Consider the following 22,538-nt stretch of genomic DNA (forward strand, 5'->3'; position numbering starts at 1 on the left):
GATTGATAGGGGCATTTTAGTCAAATGATTTTCCCCTGTTCGGACGGTGAGCGTGGTTACAGTGGTGTTTGGGGTTGGTGAGGTCGACAGAGAAAGCTAGAAAGAAACGAAAGCCACATAGAAAGTGAAAGAAAATGTAAATTAACAATTATTATTATTATTATTATTATTATTATTGTTATTGTTATTCGAGCAGAAACAGAGCACAGCAACAGCCAAAGATTGCTCTCTTCTAAATTTCTAACAGCAGCTCCTCCCCTTCAGCCTTCAGCTTTCCCTTTCTAATTCTACTGGATTCCAAGTGTCTGACCCAAACAAAGGTCTAGATGAACTTTCTCTGTAAGTATGGTAATACCCATCTCCTTTTTCCTTCTTTTCTTTTGATTTTGTTTGTTTCTTTTACTTTTGTGCTTGATTTTGAACCCCACTCCTTCTCTCTTTGTACCTCTCTCATCTACTGAGGGTGGGTTTTTGTTTGTTTGTCTGAGTTTGCTTTTTTGATATGATAATTCTGTTGGTCGTTCGTGATGAAGAATGTTAGCTGGGTTTTGTAGATCACACCCCAGATCTTGTAATAGTTTGATCCTGCTGAATAGCGTGCCAGTGTTTGGTGAAATTGAAGAGGAGAAGGAGGTGAGTCTTCCCCTTCAAGTAGAAAGAACAGACAGAAGTCAAAAGGGTCGTTGATAATCTGGGAAGTCGTTTGTCTTGTTTGATTGTAATTGATTCTGTACAACTGGATATCTCAGTTTGAGCTAAACGGTAATTTTTTTTTTCTGGGGTACCTAAAAAAGAGAAATGAACAACAAATCCCCCTTTTTATTTTTCCTTTTGAATTTATTTATTTTTTAGATGAGTGAAGCAAATTAGGGCTTCTATTTTGGTTGATGTACAGGAAATTCACTTTTCTGTGTAATATCTAGGTTGGGATGGCTTTATTCATTCCGGATTTCTCTTCACATGGAAGAGGCTTAGATTTCTTGTTTAGATGAGAAGGGGCTAGAATTGGAACAAGTTTAAGTAAAGCATGCTACTTTTTGAAGGTGGAGAAGAAAAGAGGGTTCTGGGAAGTATTAGATCATCAGTGGACTGCTAAATCTCGCTTGAAATCAGTTTAATGCATGGGGGAGTTTTCCTTTCTTTAACTGAAGCTATGGGCCTTCTCCATCATTGGTGCTGCATCTTCTACTCTTGAAAGACTTCTGATCATTGTTGGCTTCTTTAGTTCATGAAAAAGGGCTTTGTTTTTCCCATTTAAGTAATGATCAAACACATACTTAATAGGCTCCCAAAAAAGCCATCTAAATCGTCTGAAAATCGTGATGGGGGAACCTCCATCTCCTCGTCAAATTCCTCTGCCAGCTCAAGAAACAGCGATCTACCAAGTAATCGATCTGGAAACTCAAATGCCCTGCCACTTTCAGGATTTAGTTATGACTCAAATTCAGGACCAAGTCATGGAAATAAACTTTCCCAAGCTGTAAATTCAAAGCTGAATGGTAATTCAACAACCACATATGAGGCCTTGCCTGGTTTTAGAGATGTTCCAAATTCTGAAAAGCAGAACTTGTTTATCAAAAAGTTGAACATGTGTTGTGTAGTGTTTGATTTTGCTGACCCAACAAAGAACCTGAAAGAAAAAGACATTAAAAGGCAGACCTTGGTTGAGCTTGTGGATTATGTAACTTCTGCAAATGGAAAATTCACAGAGACTGTCATGCAAGAAATTGTAAAAATGGTATCCATAAATTTGTTTAGGACGCTGACTTCACCACCCCGTGAGAATAAAGCTTTGGAGGCCTTTGATGTGGAAGAGGAGGAGCCCTTGATGGACCCAGTGTGGCCTCATTTGCAAATTGTGTATGAATTCCTTTTGCGGTTTGTGGCGTCACCTGAGACAGATGCAAAGTTGGCTAAGAGGTACATTGATCATTCTTTTGTTCTCAGGTTGTTAGACCTCTTTGATTCAGAGGACCCCAGAGAAAGAGAGTACTTGAAGACAGTTCTGCACCGCATCTATGGAAAATTTATGGTGCATCGCCCTTTTATCAGGAAAGCAATCAACAACATCTTCTATCGCTTCATTTTTGAAACGGAGAAGCATAATGGAATTGCTGAGCTGTTGGAAATTTTGGGTAGCATAATCAATGGGTTTGCTCTGCCATTGAAAGAAGAACACAAACTCTTCCTTGTTCGAGCATTGATTCCGCTTCACAAACCGAGATGCATACCCTTGTACCATCAGCAGTTATCCTACTGTATTACACAGTTTGTGGAGAAAGATTGCAAGCTCGCTGACACTGTTCTAAGGGGATTGTTAAAATATTGGCCGATCACGAATAGTTCCAAGGAGGTCATGTTCCTTGGCGAGCTAGAGGAAGTTTTAGAAGCCACTCAGCCTCCAGAGTTTCAGCGCTGCATGGTTCCTTTGTTTCACAAGATTGGTCGTTGCTTGAGCAGTTCACACTTTCAGGTAGGCAGTTTTACTATATCATCTTGCTCCACTTGCTAGTTTCCTATATTTCACTTGAAAAAATTTTTGGCCAGGCAACATACTTGTATAAAATGAAACAATTAAACTCCTGAATATTTCATTTAAGGCAGGATTCTCAACATAATCATGTATACAATTATACAAGTTTTCAACAATTTGGAGGCCTATGATTTACATTACCTTCATAGTTGAAAATTTGAAATCATATTAACATTAACGTATGGGGAGATTTCTTAGTGTCAGAACCCTAGAGTTGTAAAAGTCCAAGAAGGCAAGAGATTTTTGGGAATAACTACCTATGTATTTTAATTTAGTTCGTAAGGGTTTAACATGAAGTCCTGGTTAACTTGGATTCCTTGGATTTTGATGTTCTTGTCAAACTAAGGTTGGTGACAAATATGGTTTGCCAAATGAAACTTGTTTCTAAAGATAATGCTGGAGTTTGAAGTTTGAACTCCTGTCATGCTGATGCTGTTGCCAAAGCCCCTAGTGCTTCCTTTTTGCACACAGGTTTTTCAGATCACAATAGGTAGTCCCTCCCCTGGTTCCCTTTTCTTTTCAGGAAAGCCACTCAAGAAAAAAACAGTGTTTTCAGTTGGCAAATTTGAGGTATCAATGTGTCATACATTAAGCATTACATGGTGAACAAATCTTTAAATGGAGTGAGAACATGTTTTTGCAAAATAATTGAATATAGATCCTCCAATTTCAAACCACAAGCACATATGCGCTAAAACTGAAATTTTAATTCAAAATGCGCATACTCTGCACAGAGGTATCCATTGGCGTCTTATCCTTAGGGCTTGAGAGAATGCATGCAAGGAGTGTAAATTACTCTCTTTCCTTCACATAAAGGTAGTAGCTTGATGGATCACTCTGGTCACATAATGTTAGGGGTTAGGGCCTCTCTTTGTATTAATATGAGCTAATACAAACCCCTACCCATCATGGATTAACTCTACACAAGGTCCACAGGCCCCACACAAACTGAAAGTCCATGTTCCCATAGGCACAAATGTAATTGGCCCAATATTAATAATTGTGATCTCTAACATTAATGAGCCTAAGCTAGTCCATTAAAAATGACTATGCTATTCATTTAATTGATTTTCTTAAAGCAAAATCGACTACGCTAGTCCATTAATAACGAAAAATAATTTAACATGATGATCCACTTGGATAACACATGGTAAGGTTTTAGAAAACAATTTTCCAGATTAAATTACACAACAGGCTGCCACTAAGTAGAATATCAAATGTGAGCATGCACCACTTGAATACAATAGTTTTAAAATAAAATCGTAAGTACCCAATGATGCAGATTAACATATCATTCATGCTAAAATACCCACAATCTTGTGACTATTGCAAACATGTCAGTATGGTTTGGATGCATGACAATTTGATTTAGTTTTGGGAGGATATTTGGGGGTTGGGATTTACCTTGGAGGCCTTAATCCCTTGTCTTTTTAGAGTATCTTCCATGCATAATATTTTGGCCTCTTCTTATTCTTTGAGGGTGCTGGGGCTTGCGTTGGGGACTCAGGATTTCCACTTTCTTGGGGATGTTGAGGAGAGAGAGGTTGATGAGCTCATCATTTTGCTGGTTGTTTTGAATTGTTTTGTTCTTCTTTCAGGGATTATTTTAGGATTTGGTTAGGAGATCCTTTAAGTTCTATTTTTTTCAAGTCTTTTCATTTACTGAAAACTTCTATTCTTTCTTCTTTTCCTTGGATTATTGTCATTTGGGAGGTTATTGGGAGGTTAAGGTTTGTTTTTTGAAATCAGGGGGTTCATTTAGGCTTGACATGAGATTAATATAAATCACCTGTTATAGGTAACGAGACCCCATAAGGCTATCAGCCCAGATGTTTGTATGATGTGCTTGGAGCATAATGAAACCAGTGCTCGTCCCTTTGGGCATTGTTAGATGGCTTCACATCATTGGTGTACTTTGTTTTCTATTTTTCATAAATCATGGGTGGCCTCACCGAGAGTGGATGAATTCTTTTTGGTGTGGTATTGGGGTTTGGAAAGAGCAAAAAGGGAGATGCCTTATGGAAGTATGTGGTTAATGCTGCTCTTTGGACTTTGTGGATTGAGATAAATGCTTGAATCTTCAATGCTAAAAGTACATGTTTGCACTTGTTATGCAATATAGTAGTTTTTTTCACTTTTTTTGGGGCACACTCTTTGGGAATTTTTTTTACAAATTTTTCTTTTTGACCTCCAAAGGAATTGGAGGGCAGCACTTTTGAGTTGTTATGGAAGCCATGAATGCGTACCTTTTCCTTTATTTTTAGGTGGCAACCCACCTTTGGAATGCTATTTTCTCTTGTTTTAGTGAAGCTTGGGTGGCACCTACGGGGAGATATTTTGCTCATGAGATGGGATTTGGCTCAAGTAAGAAGGGCTGCATTATATGGGATGGTGCTGCCTTCACTATCTAATGGATCCTTTGTGTTGAGAGGAATGAGAGACCCTTAAAGGGTTGCACAATTTCTCCTAGTTTGTTATGGGAAAGAGTTGTATTGTTGGCTTCCTTTTGGGCCTTTCAATCTGATTTTTTTTTTTTTGGGGTTAATCTCTCTTCTACCTTCAAAGGAATTGGAAGAAAGCTCTTTTTAATCTTTTTGGTTGTTGCTCTTTGTCTTTCGGAGGTCCCCTTGCCCTCCTACTGTGTCAGATTGTTTCAGTCTTCAATAAATTTTTCTTTTATCCAAAATGTGATCAACAACCCCAAAAAAGAGAAGGGCAGCCTGGTGATCAAAGCTCCCACATACGCGGGGTTTGGGGAAAAGGCAGGCTACAATGGGTCTATAGTACGCAACCTTACCTTGTATTTTTGCAAAAGGTTGTTTCCATGCCTTGAACCCGTGACCTCTAGGTCCCCCAGTGATAACTTTACCATTGCATCAGGCTCCCTTTCAAAATTAATGCACAAATTTCCTTCAAATATTTCAGGCATCAATCAAAGATGCTTATGCTTCAAAAAAGCTCATGATCAAAACAAAAATGCCTCAAATTATAACAAAATGAGATTAGTTGAAAATGTCTTTCTAAATTGTTGGCCACAACCTAACAGCTTAAGATTTTACATGAAGTGCCAAGATGTTTTGGGTTTTATCTTGTTTTGCACATTTATTGTTTGATTTTTTAAAATTATCTTATTCTCTATAACGGGTGTCCTTTAACTTTTGTTCATCTCTCCACATGCAATTGGGTTGCACGTGTGGGGGAGTTTTAAGGCTTGAATAAGTTATTGGCCTCCAACCTAACAACTAAATGATGCAGCATACAACAACAAGAACAACCTCCACGACCAAGCCTTAATTCTTACTTGGTGGGGTCAGCTACATTAACCCTTGTTTGCCAATTACAATATTGGGCAATATCCTCTCACACATTGAGGGCTATTAAATCTTTACAATCTCATTCCAAGTTATTTTAGGTCTATCCTTAACCCTTCTACTGCCACTAATATTAAGTAGCTCACTCCTAATTGATGCATCATTGACCTATGTTGCAAGTGCCCAAACCATCTTAGTCACCCCTCCCTTATCGTATGTATTCATTCCTTAATTTATCTTCTAGAATTATGCCACTCATCCACCTTAGCATTTTTATTTTAACAACTTTTACTCTTTGGATATATTGTTTCTTAGTTGCCCAACATTTTGATCCATATGACATAGTTGGTCTTATAGTTGTTTTATTATATTTTCTTATTTTATTTACGTTAATTTTAGTAGGGTTATATCTTAAAGGTTCTAGGATATTTTTAATTAGAAAGCAAGATTCTTTTGCATTTTTATTTAGGAAACTAGTCTTTTAGTTTATTTAAGTTTCTTTAATTAGTTTGTTATTCTCCAGGCTCTATAAGCCTCTAATGAGGCCTTTATGTATCAGTTTTAGGAGATTATAACTCAGAATTGAGTTATTGGACATTTGGTTCTGCATCACAGGTAATCTATAAGAATCTCAACCGTTTCATGTAATTGCCATAGATAAGAAACATAAGTGTGCACATAACATAATAAATATCAATAAAATGATCAATATATAATATTCTCGAGAATGATATTTTCATAAAACTCAAAGTTGCAACAATGATGAGGATAAAAACTTCAAAGTTGCAACAATGATAAGGAAAAAAACTTCCATTAACCCAAAACATCAAAAGACTAAACTCATACAAGCTACTTGTTCCTTAAAAATGCTCTGGGAGTCGAGCCTTAAGTTGGCGGATGTGCAATCGTACACTTTGTGACTAAGTGCTTAATGCAAATCTGGAACTCATGAATGTCTTCTGATGAACAAATGTTTTGCATCAATATGTCTAATCCGAGAAAGTCATGTTGTTATGGGAAAAATATTCAGTTGCAGAGCTGTCATAATATATTGTAAGTGGCCATTGGAATCAACAGTATGGATCTCTGACATGGAATTTCATAATGAAAAAGTAGGGCATGTAGCCTTATAACCTGGCACATTCCCCCCCCCCCCCCCTCCCAAAAACACACATGTGCACAGAGTCCACGTAGCTCTAAATGTCTGACACTTTTCTGAGAAACAATTCTTCCTGCCAGCATAAACATATGTTTTTAGATTCCGTACATTTTGGCATAATACATAATCAAACATTAGAATACTCAAGAACTTCAAGGTGATTAGATCGGCTTTAAGTGAGCAAAATATCTATAGTACCTTGCAAATATCCCATCACTTTTCTTGCATCTTTTCATAATCCCAAGATCACCCAAGTATGTCCCAGAAGTACACTAATGGCATAAGCAATATCTGAACATGTGCAATTTTTTGTGTGCATTAGGTTATGATTAGATGGCAGATGAGAACCTTTTTCATGTGGTTCCATTCTGAGGACATTGAGCTTTGGAGAGTTTCTTCCCTTTCAAGATAGGTGCAATGCTTGGGGGGAGTAAGGTTGTATGCTGAACACATTAAAGACTTCTTAATTTTGGGTCTACGGTCTACCACAATGGATCTAACAACCAGTTTGCCTAAGCTTAAGCTGTTAGGTTGTGGGCAAAGTTACCACGCGTTAGCACGCTACATGTGCAGCCTAATTGCACTTGGAGAGATAAACAACGGATAACACCCATTACAATGAATAAGATAATTTTTAATGACCAAACAATAAACTTGGGCAACAAAATTAGAACCCTAGACCTACTGGCAACTACAACTCTTTAAAATGTTAAAGAAATCCTTTGCAGCTTAAGTTATTAGGTTATGGACAACAATGTATATGAGGCCTTAACAGGATCTATATGCCCAAACAAAAAGAGGCATGACAGAGATCCTCCATATCAAGCTGATCGGATAACAGTTGCTTTCTCTTGTTGAGGAGAGTAGGATAACTGTTGGTATGCAGTATGACATCGATATAAAACACTAGGAAGCATGAATCTACTCCCACTCACCTTCAAGCATGCATGAGTCAATGACATTGCCCTTAAACACAAATTAAGATATAATCTCATCAATTTATGATACCACCATTTGGCCGGTTGTTTTAATTTGTCATTTTGTTGATGGAATCTTTTATTCACACAGAAGATGCTCCTTGCCATTAACCTCAAATTGACCTGGCAATGCCATATTTGCATCCTCTGCTAAGGCACTATTCAGAAATGTTATAATGACATCCATGTGATGAAGTTCTGCATCAAAATGAGCTACCAAAGCCATGATTATACAAAAGGAGTCCAGTGAGAAGATTGCTTTATGATTAATTTCCTTCATATGGCTGTAGCATTTTGCAATCATTGTCCTTGGATCTCTCAATTTCACTTCTAGAATCACACTTAGTTTCAGAGGCCTATTTGCAGCAATTATGTTTGCAATTAGTGGGTGGCTCTACCAAATATTATACTTTATTACGGTCGATGGATGCCGACTCATCACACATAACATCCCTCAACTAGGAAGCGTGAGGATTATCCATGGCCTCCAGTGAAGTATGTGGCTTAGAATCTGCCAATATCGTAGTCATGCGAAGTCATCTAAAATGGTAGCTGCTTGTGCACTTTTGAGATTGCTTTATTGGTGGATCATCAACAAGTGGTATCCAACCATTCACCTGTAATTTCATGAAGAACGACAGTGTTATGTTGGAGATGACTTAAAAAGTTGAATGATAAGCACCAGAACTAGGAGATGCTCCTGTCTAAATAAGATGTCTTCTCCTTGCTTAGGGCTTGACAGGTGGAGTTCTGTTTATGGATAATTCTAGGCGATCATTCTTCTTGAAGCTTAAGAAATTACAGATTTGTTTTTGTTTGTAAATCTGCATAATTTTTAATGAATTTTAGTTGATCTAGGTTTTCTTTGGAGAATGGTACATGAAATCACTGCAGTGTAGGATTATAGAATGGAATATAACTGGCTATAACATCACACTGCTGAAGTACAGAAAAGAAACAGGAAAGAAATAAGGGAGAAAAAGACAAGGGGAGATAAGTGAAGAAGAAAAAAGAAGGGAGGAGGAAGAAGGAAGAAAAACAGGGGAAGAAGGCTGAAAGGTTGTTTTGGAGAATGGTCATGGAAAATCACAGCAGTGAAAGATTATAGAAGGGAGAGAGATAGGAGAAGTGAAGGAGAAGAAAAAAGAAGGGAGGAGGAAGAAGGAAGGAGGGGAAGAGGACTGCACGAGAGGGAAAAAAAACAGTGCAAATTCAAGTGATAACTGGTGGGAGAGAGGCAAAAACCATTCAAATTCGAATGATAACTGGCCCATGCAATACACAAACAAAGTACTTATATACTCAACATTTAAAGTAAACAAAATAATAACCCCAAATTGTACTTCAAAGAACCCAAAATGTTCCTAAATTAAATAAGCTTCTAGACACCCAAAATTTTCCAAACTAAAATAAAAATCCTAATTTCTAAATCTATAACTACAATATAAGCATCTAAAATCTCTCCATAGGTGATCCTCCATTACAGAGTGTGTTTGCAAGGAGACTAAGCTATCCTCTTTCTCACAAAGGTTATAGCTTGATGTGTCACTACAGTCACTCTGAGGTGAGGATAGGGACCTGTTTTTGTTTTTGTAAGACTTGATGCCAACCCTAACCATCATGGGCTGCATATGCACAGGGCTTGTTCCCACACTAAACGAAAGCCCCATGTACCTAGGCGCAATTGTAATTGATCCTATACAATAGTGGGGATCCCTGAACATAATGGTATTTGACATTAATTTAACAAGGGTTTTTGGAAAAATTGACTATGCTTGTCCATTGATGATGGAAAAATAATTCTAACATGGAAGTATCTTATGAATAAATGGATAAGATCAGCATATCAAATCCGTTATTTCAATTGAATTAGGAGTTGATGAGAAACCTGCATTATCACTGCCACTTTGGTAACAAACAACATGTGAGCAAATTACTATTCATCAATTTGGCATGGCAAAGAAAAAAAAGGGAATTCCGATTGTGGCGCCAGAACTGATCAACTAGTATAAAACTTACCTACTAATGGTAGTAAGCCATAGGTTACTAGAATCAAATTAGTAATACAACTGGAGACATATTTGGGAGTTGAGAGTAATACAGAAATCTCAATCAAACAAGGGGATAAAGTTTGTTTTGAAAATTGTGACTGACTTATCGACTTTCAGGTATTTGATTCTTAAAAAAAGAACAGGCCAATGTAGGATGATATCATTAGGATCAAATCAGCTTTGTGAAAATAGGCTGGAAATGCTGGATCATGCTATGTTAATTTTTGAATAATAGCTTTGCAAGTGCCCTATGAGAGCCGTTGATGCAGAGGCTGGAGATGGTGGTAGCAAGTTGGCAACTTTGGGATGAAGCTTAATTATGGAGATTGTGGGAAAAAAAATACATGCTTTAAAGATAGTCCTTGTGAGCCACAAAATGACAGAAGTAGCTGGGATTTTTTAAGAGCTTTCAAGTTGGGGGAGGAATAGATCAGTGGTGGGTTTGAAAAATTATATGTTGTTTGTCAAAGCAATGGACCATGGAAAGGGCTTTTCCTTGGGAGCAAGAATCTCAGACTCTGGAGATTTGGTTCTCTAATGATGCTTGACTGAGGCTGTTTCAACAACAAAGAGGGGGAATAGCCTGATTTTAACAGTGAACAAGCTTTTGTCAGAGCTCCAGAACTACAGCCTGGCAAGATCCCAAGTCCTTGCATTGAATTTGTAACGACCCGACCCTTACACGGACTCAGGTGTCACTCACATACATCAAATACCTATACCTGTTCAAGATATGGAAACAACCCGCCCTAAACAGGGACATACGGGTGTAAATCATACATAATCATGATGTAAATGTCGCGGAAAAACATAAACATCCTTTGGGATTACTACTAGTCTTATACCAGAGTTCACTAATACATCCATAATTTACATACATTTGGACTTAGAGTAATCGTCATATTACAACTCTCCAAAAAGGACTTTCATCAAGTTTCGTACAAAATTTAGATGCTTATGTAAGCTAACCAAAATAACCTCCCCAGTCCCTTTGTCTACTAGGACCGACGCACGGACGGACCTAAAAACAAATGTTGTAAGATAGGGTGAAACACCTCTCAGTAAGGAAGGAGTTACAACAGTGTGTGACTGCATACATGCATATTTTCATTCAACATCTGGAATATAAATCAAATATTTTCAATACAGTAATGCATAAGGTATATCATTATTCATATTATAAAATTTCCACATCTGTCTTTCGACCATTTAATGATTTATCAGATGACCAACAGCAAAATATCCCTATAACCAGTTTTACCTCGTGGCTCGGGTTGTGCACTGGTATTTGTCCAATGCCCTCTTCGTGCAGACACTGCCGAGTGCCTACATACGATCCGACTGCCCCCATTGGCCCAATATCAGCCAATGGTTTCACCCTACTAGCCGACCATCTTGGTACCCACATCGTTTAATACGTGTGGTTGCACGTGTACATCTAGCTACGATATCGTGTCGTATCATATAACAGTGGTTTCATTTCACCCGGCAAAGAAAGTATTTTTCAACCATCCTAGGACTCTCAAGCTGTGGTTCCGTGTATCATAAATTCAATTTATACAAATATGATAACCTGCGCATTTCCAGTATTTTTCACAAATTCACATAATAGCATTGGGTTCAAACCGGTGTCTTTCCACTCAGTTTACCCTTCTTTGTTTATTGATGCGGCTCAGTGTATCACCAGCCTCTGTTTATTCACATTATCAGTATAACAAATTTGGAACTTTGTTCCCATATTCTATATCAATAGTATAGAAAATCCATTCATTCCCATATCAACATATATCACACAAGTTTAATACAAAAACCCGCTAAATGATAGAAATTCAATATACATAGTTTAACTGAATAAATAAAGGATTCGAGCCTCTCCTACTATAGTATAAATATAAATAAACGATGTTTGTAAAATTTTGGAGATTACACGTTGGAAACCTCGTTTTTACCAAAAATCGTAAAATCGTCAAACCGGCATCTCTGCTCGGTAGAATTTCACAAATAAGCAGTTAAATCATAGATAATAACATAAACTAGCTTTTTAGTGGTTTAGTTTTCCAAAATAACTATTGTAATCAAATTCACTTTACCTTATACTCGAAATGAAAGTTCGTATGAAAAGGGTCCAAATCGACAACTCGAGATCCCGAAAACCTAAAATCACATAACATAACCTTACTATGTTTTCTATTGCTATCCAAATATCCAATCAAAATTAGGATCAGATTCCTACCTCGATTCTTGGGAAAACCCGAAACTCTCCGAAACGACGATCCGATCCACTAAAAGTGTAGAGTTTCCTCTTCTGATCAACGCAGTACCCTCCGTTTTTGGAAATGGACGACGAACGGCGAAAGATCTTAGAGAGAGAGAGAGAGAGAGAGAATGAGAGAATTTATAGAATAAATATTAACTTAGCCCTTAAGTAATCTAAATAAATATCTCCTCCAAGATATTTATATATAAATATCTCAAAATATCTCTTTTCAAAATATCTTCTCCAAAATATGTCTTTAGTTATTTATTTATTTATTAATTTTATTATTATTATTTTTTTCTCGGGGTTAGGTTGCTACAATCTCCCCTCCTTATAAGAATTTCGTCCCCGAAATTCACCAACTGATACCAAGCATACTCTACCTTACGTTGGAGACTTACAGAAGAGTCGGCGGCCACCCTCAAAGCAACTTCGACCTGAAGTTATTATCTACCCTCGCTTTTGGCGGAGGAATACCGTGGCTACAATGTGATGCTTCAGAAGATTACACACACACACAAACTCTCCCGAAGACCGTACCACCTATACTACTATACATAACTAAGTACCATCCGAAAATAACTGCGGGTACTTCTGGCGTATTTCTAACTCTAACTCCCATGAAGCTTCCTCCACTGTATGGTTACGCCATAATACATTCACTAGCGATATTTCCCTAGTCCGTAACTGCTTAATTTTTCGATCTAATATTAGTACTGGTACCTCCTCATATGATAAAGTCTCACTGATCTTTAGAGGTTCGTAACTCAGTACATGCGATGGATCTGGTATGTACTTCCTCGGTACAGACACGTGAAATACATCATGAACTTGGGATAATGCTGGAGGTAAAGCCACTCGATAAGCAACCGAACCTATCCTTTCAAGGATTTCAAAAGGCCTGACATACCGAGGACTTAGCTTCCCCTTCTTCGCGAATCTCATCACCCCTTTCATCGGGAGCGATTCTTAAGAATACCATATCTCCTACTTCAAATTCCAACTCTCGCCGACGAGTATCAGCATAACTCTTCTGTCAACTCTGAGCTGCTTTAATTCTTTCCCTGATCAATGCGACCTTTGCAGAAGTCTGTTGAATCAGTTCTGGACCTAGTATCTACTGCTCACCTACCTGATCCCAGTACAACGGAGATCGACATCGATGACCATACAAAGCCTCATAAGGTGCCATTTTTATGCTCGCCTGGTAACTGTTCTTATATGCAAATTCAACAAGCGGTAGATATCATTTCCAACTATTACCAAAATCTAGTATACAAGCCCGCAACATATCTTCTAACGTCTGAATAGTTCTCTCCGACTGTCCATCCGTCTGTGGGTGAAAAGACGTACTGAACATCAATCGCGATCCTAAGGCATCCTGTAAACTTTTCCAGAAATGAGATGTAAAACGCGGATCTCGATCTGAAACAATAGATATAGGAATACCATGGAGTCGTACCACCTCCTGCACATAAAGTTCTGCCAGCCTATTCAGAGAGTAGCTGACTCTGATTGGAATGAAGTGTGCAGTCTTCGTCAATTGATCTACTATAACTCATATGGCATTCTGCCCATGCATCGCCGCAGGTAAACTCGTCACAAAATCCATCGAGACATGTTCTCATTTCCACTCAGGGATGTCGAGTGGTTGAAGTAGTCTTGCCGGCTTCTGATGTTCTGCTTTAATCTGCTGACATGTTAGACACTGTTCTACAAATCGGGTGATCTCTCTTTTCATATTAGACCACCAGAAAGATTCCCTCAAATCCCGGTACATTTTCGTACTACTCGGATGTACAGTGTAGAGCGAACGGTGTGCCTCCTCTAGAATAACCCGTTTAATCACGGCATCATTCGGAACGCAAACCCTGCTGCGGAATCTCAGTATCCCATCACCAGAAATACTGAAGTCTAGCTTTAAATCATTCAGAACTCCTTCTATAACCTCAACTAACTCTGGATCCTCTTTTTGCGCTACACGGATCCTCTCTTGTAAGGTCGGTTGCACCACCAAGCTGGCAAGGACAGCCTGATGATTTCCTTCTGCCACTTCTAAGCCCAACTTTTCCAGGTCCATACAAATTTGGTGTTGAACTCTAATCGCTGAAACAGACGCATCAATAGACTTCCGACTCAGAGCATCAGTTACCACATTAGCCTTTCCTGGGTGATAGCTAATAACACAGTCGTAGTCTTTAATCAATTCTAGCCACCTATGTTGTCTCATGTTCAGCTCCTTCTGGGTGAAAAAGTACTTAAGACTTTTATGGTCAGTAAAAATCTCGCACTTTTCATCATACAAGTAATGCCTCCAAATTTTTAATGCAAATACTACCGCTGCTAATTCCATATCATGTGTTGGGTAGTTCCTCTCGTACTCTTTAAGTTGCCGAGAAGCGTAAGCAATTACTCTGCTCTGCTACATTAGAACACAACCAAGACCCTTTTTAGAGGCGTCACTATAAATAACGAATCCACCATCCCTTGAAGGAATGGTCAGGATTGGAGCAGTAACCAGTCGCCGTTTCAGCTCTTGGAAACTCAACTCACACTCCTCAGTCCAAACGTACCTCACGTTCTTCCTCGTGAGTCGCGTCAAAGGACCTGCTAAACTGGACAACCCTTCCACAAAACGACGGTAGTAACTTGCAAGACCTAAAAAGCCTCTGACTTCCTGAACATTCTTCGGTCTCACCCAGTCCACTACTGCTTCAATCTTACTCGGGTCCACGGATACACCTTCCTTGGACACGACGTGACCAAGAAACGCAATCTGCTCTAGCCAGAACTCACACTTCTTCAATTTAGCATACAATTTCTTATTCCTAAGCATTTGTAAGACAAGCCTCAAATGCCCCTCATGCTCTGCAGCGCTCCTAGAATACACTAGGATGTCGTCGATAAATACCACGACGAACCGGTCTAAATATTCGTGAAAGATCCTGTTCATCAAATCCATAAACGCTGCAGGTACATTAGTCAAACCAAAAGGCATAACCATAAATTCATAATGGCCATACCGAGTTCGAAACGCCGTCTTAGGAATGTCTTTCGCTTTCACCTTCAGCTGGTGATACCCAGATCGTAGATCAATCTTAGAGTAGATCTGTGTACCCTGAAACTAGTCAAACAGATTATCGATCCGAGATAGCGGATATTTATTCTTTACCGTCACCTTGTTCAGTTCTCTATAGTCGATGCACATCCTCATCGATCCATCCTTCTTCTTAACAAACAAAACGGGCGCTCCTCAAGGAGAAACACTAGGACGAATGTACCCCTTGTCTAGGAGCTCCTGAAGTTGTTCCTTCAGTTCTTTCAATTCAACTGGAGCCATACGGTACGGAGCTTTCGATATCGGTGCCGTACCTAGAACTAGCTCTATCGCGAATTCTACTTCCCTGTCCGGAGATAACCCTGGCAAGTCCTCTGGAAACACGTCAGGGAACTCCCACACTACAACAATTGTTTCCAACTTATTTTCTTCAACCGGCATATCTTTCACAAACGCCAGATACCCTTGGCAGCCATCTAGGAGTAGCCTCCTAGCTTGCAAAGCTGAAAGGATTCGTGGTGTAGAACGCACACACGACCCCTGGAATCTGAATTCCTGCTCCCCTGGTGGTTTAAACAACACCACCTGCCAGCGGCAATCAATACTAGCATAACTGGCCAACAACCAGTCAATCCCAAGAATGATATCAAAACCATGCATGCCATAGACCACTAGGTTAGCTGGTAGTATTCTTCCCTGAATTTCCACAGGGAAGTTACGAACTAACCTACTACACCCAACTGCAGACCCAGACGGCGTAGTCACTACCAATTCATAATCCAACAGTTGTACCTCCAAACCACATAGTTTAACAAAATTACGGGAAATAAAAGAATGCGTAGCTCCAGAATAAAAAAGTACTACAACTTCATAAAAAAACACATAAATAGTACCTGTGACCACGTTACTAGCGTTCTCAGCGTCACCAGGAGTCAGAGAATATACCCTAGCCTGGGCAGTACCCCCCTGCTGACCGCCACGCTGTGTCAGAGCATTCCCTCTGTATTGCTGCTGTGTGACTCCATCATTCCTCTGCCTCGGACAGTCTCTCATCTGATGTCCTTGTCTACCACACCGCATACAGGCTCCCGTAGACAACCAACACTGCCCCTGGTGTTTCTTACCACATAAAGAGCAACGTGGAACACTTGCGGCATTCTGGGACGTGCCACCACTATTTTTCTTCCACTTACTCTGTCTTGCCCCAGATGAATAATTAGGAGGCGCTGGCCTATTCTTCGTAACCTGAACTTCTACATCATCTAGTAAACACTCCTCTACTACCGTGGCTTTATCAACCAACGTAGCAAAATCCTGCAAATGCAAAATCGCCATCTGCTTACGGATCTCGCTCCTTAGACCCCTCTGAAACTTCCAAGCCTTCTTTGCTTCATCAGGAATCACGAATGGAGCAAATCGAGACAGCTCCTGGAACTTGACAGCGTACTGCCGCACTGTCAGTGAACCCTGCGTCAAATTCATAAATTCCTCCATTTTCGTGTTTCTAATTGTGGCCGGAAAATAACTTTCAAAGAAGAGCCCTTTGAATCGAGCCCATGTCAACACTATCGGTATCGGTCGGTGCTCCTCCATCTGCTTTTCCGACCCCTACCATCTCTCAGCCTCCCTTGCCAACTTGAACATGGCGAAGGTGACTTTCTGCTTTTTAGTGCAGTTTAACACACCTAAGATCTTCTCGATCTCCTGGATCCAATTCTCAGCACGAACTGGATCTGTACCACCCACAAAAGCAGAGGGCTTCAATCTGGTGAACTGCTCAATGGAGCAACCCAACTCAGTCATAGGACGATCCTGCCCTCTATTTGTGCGCACTACCTCAGTCATAAGCTGCTGTGCGAATTCACGTAACACACTAGTAGAGTCGTTACCAGCCTCGGGGCCGGCACCCTCACTACTACTGCCACCTATATTGGCAGTGATATCCCTGGATTCCATCCTGAAAACATTTACGAGAATCCATTAGAAGGTAATAGCCTAAGCATCAACTAACACTATCATACTATAAACTCAGTTCCTTAAATCCACATCCTGAATATCGAAGTACTCCATTAATTTAACATCATCATTCTAACTCAAGTTCTGCCCTTCCACTTGGAAACAACACCATCAATAGATTGCCATGATTTTTTGAACCCTTCGAATGATCCAGAAAAACACAGAAGTCTGTCAATTGTTTTCGTCTCCAGGTATACAAAACAAAACTCGTGGTCATATCCATGTCCTATACTCTGGTATATTCTAGACTGTAACAACTAGCAACTTCTTAGTTTAGCTCATATCCCTAACCAAGCAGCATGAATCAAATCATACTTCCCACTGGCTACGGGCTCTGATACCAACCGTAATGACCCGGCCCTTTACACGGACTCAAGTGTCACTCACATACATCAAATACCTGTTCAAGATATGGAAACAACTCGTCTTAAACAGGGACATACGGGTGTGAATCATACATAATCAAGATGTAAATGTTGCGGAAAAACATAAACATCCATTGGGATTACTACTAGCTTTATACCAGAGTTCACTAATACATCCATAATTTACATACATTCGGACTTAGAGTAATCGTCATATTACAAGCCTCCAAAAAGGACTTTCATCAAGTTTAGTACAAAATTTAGATGCTTACGTAAGCTAACCAAAATAACCTCCCCAGTCCCTTTATCTACTAGGACCGACGCACGGACGGACCTGAAAACAAAGGTTGTAAGATAGAGTGAGACACCTCTCAGTAAGGAAGAAGGAGTTACAACAGTGTGACTTCATACATGCATATTTTCATTCAACATCTGGAATATAAATAAAATATTTTCAATACAGTAATGCAGAAGGTATATCATTATTCATATTATAAAATTTCCACATCTGTCTTTCGACCATTTAATGATTTATCAGATGACCAATAGCAAAATATCTCTATAACCAGTTTTACCCCGTGGCTCGGGTTGTGCACTGGTATTCGTCCAATGCCCTCTTCGTGCAGACACTGCCAAATACCTACATACGATCCGACTGCCCCCATTGGCCCAATATCAGCCAATGGTTTCACCCTGCTAGCCGACCATCTTGGTACCCACATCGTTTAATACGTGTGGTTGCACGTGTACATTTAGCTACAATATCGTGCCGTATCATATAACAGTGGTTTCATTTCACCCTGCAAAGAAAGTATTTTTCAACCATCCCGGGACTCTCAAGCTGTGGTTCCGTGTATCATAAATTCAATTTATACAAATATGATAACCTGCGCATTTCCAGTATTTTTCACAAATTCACATAATAGCATTGGGTTCAAACCGGTGTCTTTCCACTCAGTTTACCCTTCTTTGTTTACTGATGCGGTTCGGTGTATCACCAGCCTCTGTTTATTCACATTATCAGTATAACAAATTTGGAACTTCGTTCCCATATTCTATATCAATAGTATAGAAAATCCATTCATTCCCATATCAACATATATCACACAAGTTTAATACAAAAACCCGCTAAATGATAGAAATTCAATATACATAGTTTAACTGAATAAATAAAGGATTCAAGCCTCTCCTACTATAGTATAAATACAAATAAACGATGTTTGTAAAATTTTGGAGATTACACGTTGAAAACCTCGTTTGTACCAAAAACCGTAAAATCGTCAAATCGGCATCTTTGCTCGGTAGAATTTCACAAATAAGCAGTTAAATCATAGATAATAACATAAACTAGCTTTTTAGTGGTTTAGTTTTCCAAAATAACTGTTGTAATCAAATTCCCCTTACCTTATACTCGAAATGAAAGTTCGTATGAAAACGGTCCAAATCGACAACCCGAGATCCCGAAAACCTAAAATCACAGAACATAACCTTACTATGTTTTCTACTACTATCCAAATATCCAATCAAAATTAGGATCAAATTCCTACCTCGATTCTTGGGAAAACTCGAAACTCTCCGAAACGACGATCCGATCCACTAAAAGTGTAGAGTTTCCTTTTCTGATCCACGCAGTACCCTCCGTTTTTGGAAACAGACGACGAACGGCGAAGGATCTTAGAGAGAGAGAGAATAAGAGAATTTATAAAATAAATCCTAACTTAGCTCTTAAGTAATTTAAATAAATATCTCCTCCAAGATGTTTATATATAGATATCTCAAAATATCTCTTTTCAAAATATCTTTTCCAAAATATCTCTTTATTTATTTATTTATTTTATTATTATTTTTTTTTTCTCGGGGTCGGGTTAGTACAGAATTGCTCTTTATGTGTAGGATATTATATTGAATCTGGGGCATATAGCCTCTTTTTTGGCGAGGAAGATGAATTATTGCAGGTGAGGGTTTTTTTTTTTTCAAAAAAAAATTGAAGTACTAACCCTCTTCTTTGGCAACCAAAATCCATCCAAGCTTTTGACAATCATTCAAACTTCTCTATGCCTAAATAAATTTAAATTTTCCTTGCACAATCTATTACTTATACCAGATCTTCTTTCTAACCTTCCAGCACCAAGTCAAAGGACTCTGCTATAAACTGGATATTGCTTCAAACAAAGAAGGATGCACCTAAAATAGAGCACTTGCAATTGTCTTCCCCAAAAAAAAGTGATTGTGTAAATCCACAAACTGCTTTTCCAATCATCCTACCAATGATCTTTGAAGTGGGTTCTGTTTTTTGTGATTCATTCAAGTACAGGGTTGTGCACCATTGGCATTTTAGCGAAACAATCTTATTTTAAAAAAGCAACATTAAGCTTTGCAGTCTCGTCCATTAGCAAGGGATTTTTTTTTTTGGGTGTTTTCATTCCATTCCTAATGGACAGTATAGTTTGCTTTTACGCCTCCAATTCATGCCAAAACAAAATTCCTATTGGAATATTTCTTTAGGCTCCATTTAAATCTTAGAAAGTACTTGGGAAAGAAACAGCGTTAACTGAAAACTTGTTAAAAATTTGTTTCTTTTTATGCTCGAGCCTTCCCTGACGTTTCCCTCATTGAAGGACTTGGGATAGGAAAGGATGGTCTCGAAAGCTGCATTACACTGGTTTCTTTTTTAAGTGTCTTAGTCAAGATTCCAATGGGGGGTTGTGGGCCTGTGGCAAGATTTGTTAAGCCTTGAGCATAAGTAACATTTGTGTATTTTGGCCTCCATTGCACAGTGCTCAGGCTCAGGCTCAGGCTCAGGCTCTTTCTTTTCTTCCCTTCTGAACCTTTTTCCCCTATGAAAAATTTGATGCCATCTCCTGCTTGAAGATCTGATATTAGGTACAAGGTAGGAAGCAAGATGTTGAGAGCGGTTTGTGCTTTGTGCCTCCTTGCATTCTGGTGTTTCTTTTGGATTCTTTTGCAACCTAGGTCAGGAATTTTACTGGAGTTACGTGAGCTGCTAAATATCTACTATTTGTCCTTTGCACACGGTCTCTTTTAGGCATTCTTGTTTCTCCTCGTGGCTGTTCCTAACACCAATTGAATGAGGCATATTTCTCTGAGATTGAATAGGTGTAAAATCTTTACACCCTAACATTTGGAACATCACATAAATACGAGACTCAGCCGAGACTTACATCCATGCAGGCGCACGAATGCACATGAAGAATACAGAATCCACAACCGCGCACATGCAGGGTTCTCTCTCACATGTGCATGGGTCTTTATTGACACACATCCCATCTTTTTTCTTATATTTATATCCAGCGCACAAATGATACATTCATGTTAATTATATTTAATTTCTTTATTTGCAGGTGGCAGAGAGGGCTTTATTTCTGTGGAACAATGATCACATTGAAAACCTGATTAAACAAAATCGCAAAGTTATATTGCCAATTATCTTCGCTCCTCTGGAGAGAAATGCAAGAAACCACTGGAATCAGGCAGTTCAGAGCTTGACCCTGAATGTTCGGAAGATATTTTCTGACGTTGATCCTGAGCTGTTTGAGGAATGCTTGCTCAAGTTTCAGGAAGAGGAAGCCAAAGAAAAAGAGACCGTATCAAAGCGTGAAGCAACATGGAAACGCTTAGAAGAAATCGCTGCAATGAAAGCTGCAAGTAATGCTCCGGTGCTTGTCACCCACAAAGTAGTTGCGCGAGCTCCTTCTAGCTAGAGAGAGGAAGTTGTTGGTTACTCCAGATTTCTTTACTATGCTTGGTATGCAGCCATAAATGCATATTTGTGATTTAGGAGGCACAAGTTAATGTGTGTTCCCTAATTTCCTCGCATCCTTTTTGCTCCTGAAAATTTGTTTTTGTCAGGTCACAAGGTCAAGACCAGTATGTGGGTTGCAAACTACCACTTTCTGGTTTTAGGTGCATGGAATGTATGTATATATGGGATGGGTTGGACAAACCAAATGGAGTTGCACATTGATGCGATACACATTTACGATGGAGGAGATTCGCATGGTTAGCATCTGTCGCCGTTTTGCAGTTATGTACTAAAAGGTGACATAGGAAGGTCAATTCACATATATCTCTGTTACATATTTTTGAATTTTCTTTAATTGAAGTACTTTCTGTTGTCAATTATTTCTGTGTATCACAAAACTTTGTTGTTTCCATTAATGTAACTGTTGGTTGGCTGAAATTCTTTATATTGATTGCTTGATAAATCTATGTATCCGAAAACATATAAAAAAATTTGGTTATACTGGTGGGTAATGTTGTGTGAATTACCTTATCACTGATGCAGAAAATTCTGTCCTGCTTGAATACTATATTGCCGAAAAGGGGGCTGTGTATGTAAGATTTGTTTTTATTCTGAGAGAAATGTTTGTGTTGAATGGGCTTCATTGATATTCATGATGCAGTCCATTTTTATTTTCTCAATCCATGATTTTTTTTATTATTATTTTAAATTAAGGTCTTCTTCTGCTTCTTGTTCTTCTTGGAGTTACTGTAATAACATCATGGCTGTCTCACTGATACTATTATAATTCTGCATTTGCAGGGATTTTATTAGTTTATTTTTATGTGTTTAAGGAGTCAAAGTAGAATCATTGTAGGATATTGTATGGGTTTGGAATATTTTAGCACGATTTTATTTTACTTATTAGGTAAGTTTTATAGCATTTATGATGTGGAATTATTGTGAATTATGCTGTAAGATTATGCAGTGCACGAAATCAAAGAGAAATAAAAGAGAAAGGATGAAAGTCCATTCTAAGATCGTGGATTCGAATTCGAGACTTCGAATA

At 38.8% G+C, this 22,538-nt stretch overlaps 1 protein-coding gene across 16 annotated transcripts; it reads left to right on the forward strand.

Annotated features, from left to right (window-relative positions):
* The first annotated feature begins 85 nt into the window (after positions 1 to 85).
* Positions 86 to 21,989, forward strand: LOC131167834 (serine/threonine protein phosphatase 2A 57 kDa regulatory subunit B' theta isoform-like). 16 transcript variants are annotated; one of them, XM_058126817.1, is made up of 5 exons: positions 86 to 348; positions 555 to 762; positions 924 to 2,473; positions 21,090 to 21,493; positions 21,598 to 21,989. In XM_058126817.1, the coding sequence occupies exons 3-4, from the start codon at positions 1,262 to 1,264 to the stop codon at positions 21,447 to 21,449; spliced, it is 1,572 nt and encodes a 523-aa protein (XP_057982800.1). In that variant the 5' UTR covers positions 86 to 348; positions 555 to 762; positions 924 to 1,261; the 3' UTR covers positions 21,450 to 21,493; positions 21,598 to 21,989. The 16 variants fall into 16 exon arrangements, with proteins under 16 accessions (XP_057982800.1, XP_057982801.1, XP_057982805.1 ...); XM_058126818.1 differs by having other exon boundaries at positions 86 to 339; XM_058126822.1 differs by having other exon boundaries at positions 89 to 348; positions 534 to 762.
* Positions 21,990 to 22,538: the final 549 nt, after the last annotated feature.

Source organism: Malania oleifera, chromosome 11 (assembly GCF_029873635.1).
Source record: "Malania oleifera isolate guangnan ecotype guangnan chromosome 11, ASM2987363v1, whole genome shotgun sequence".
NCBI classification, from domain to species: domain Eukaryota; kingdom Viridiplantae; phylum Streptophyta; class Magnoliopsida; order Santalales; family Ximeniaceae; genus Malania; species Malania oleifera.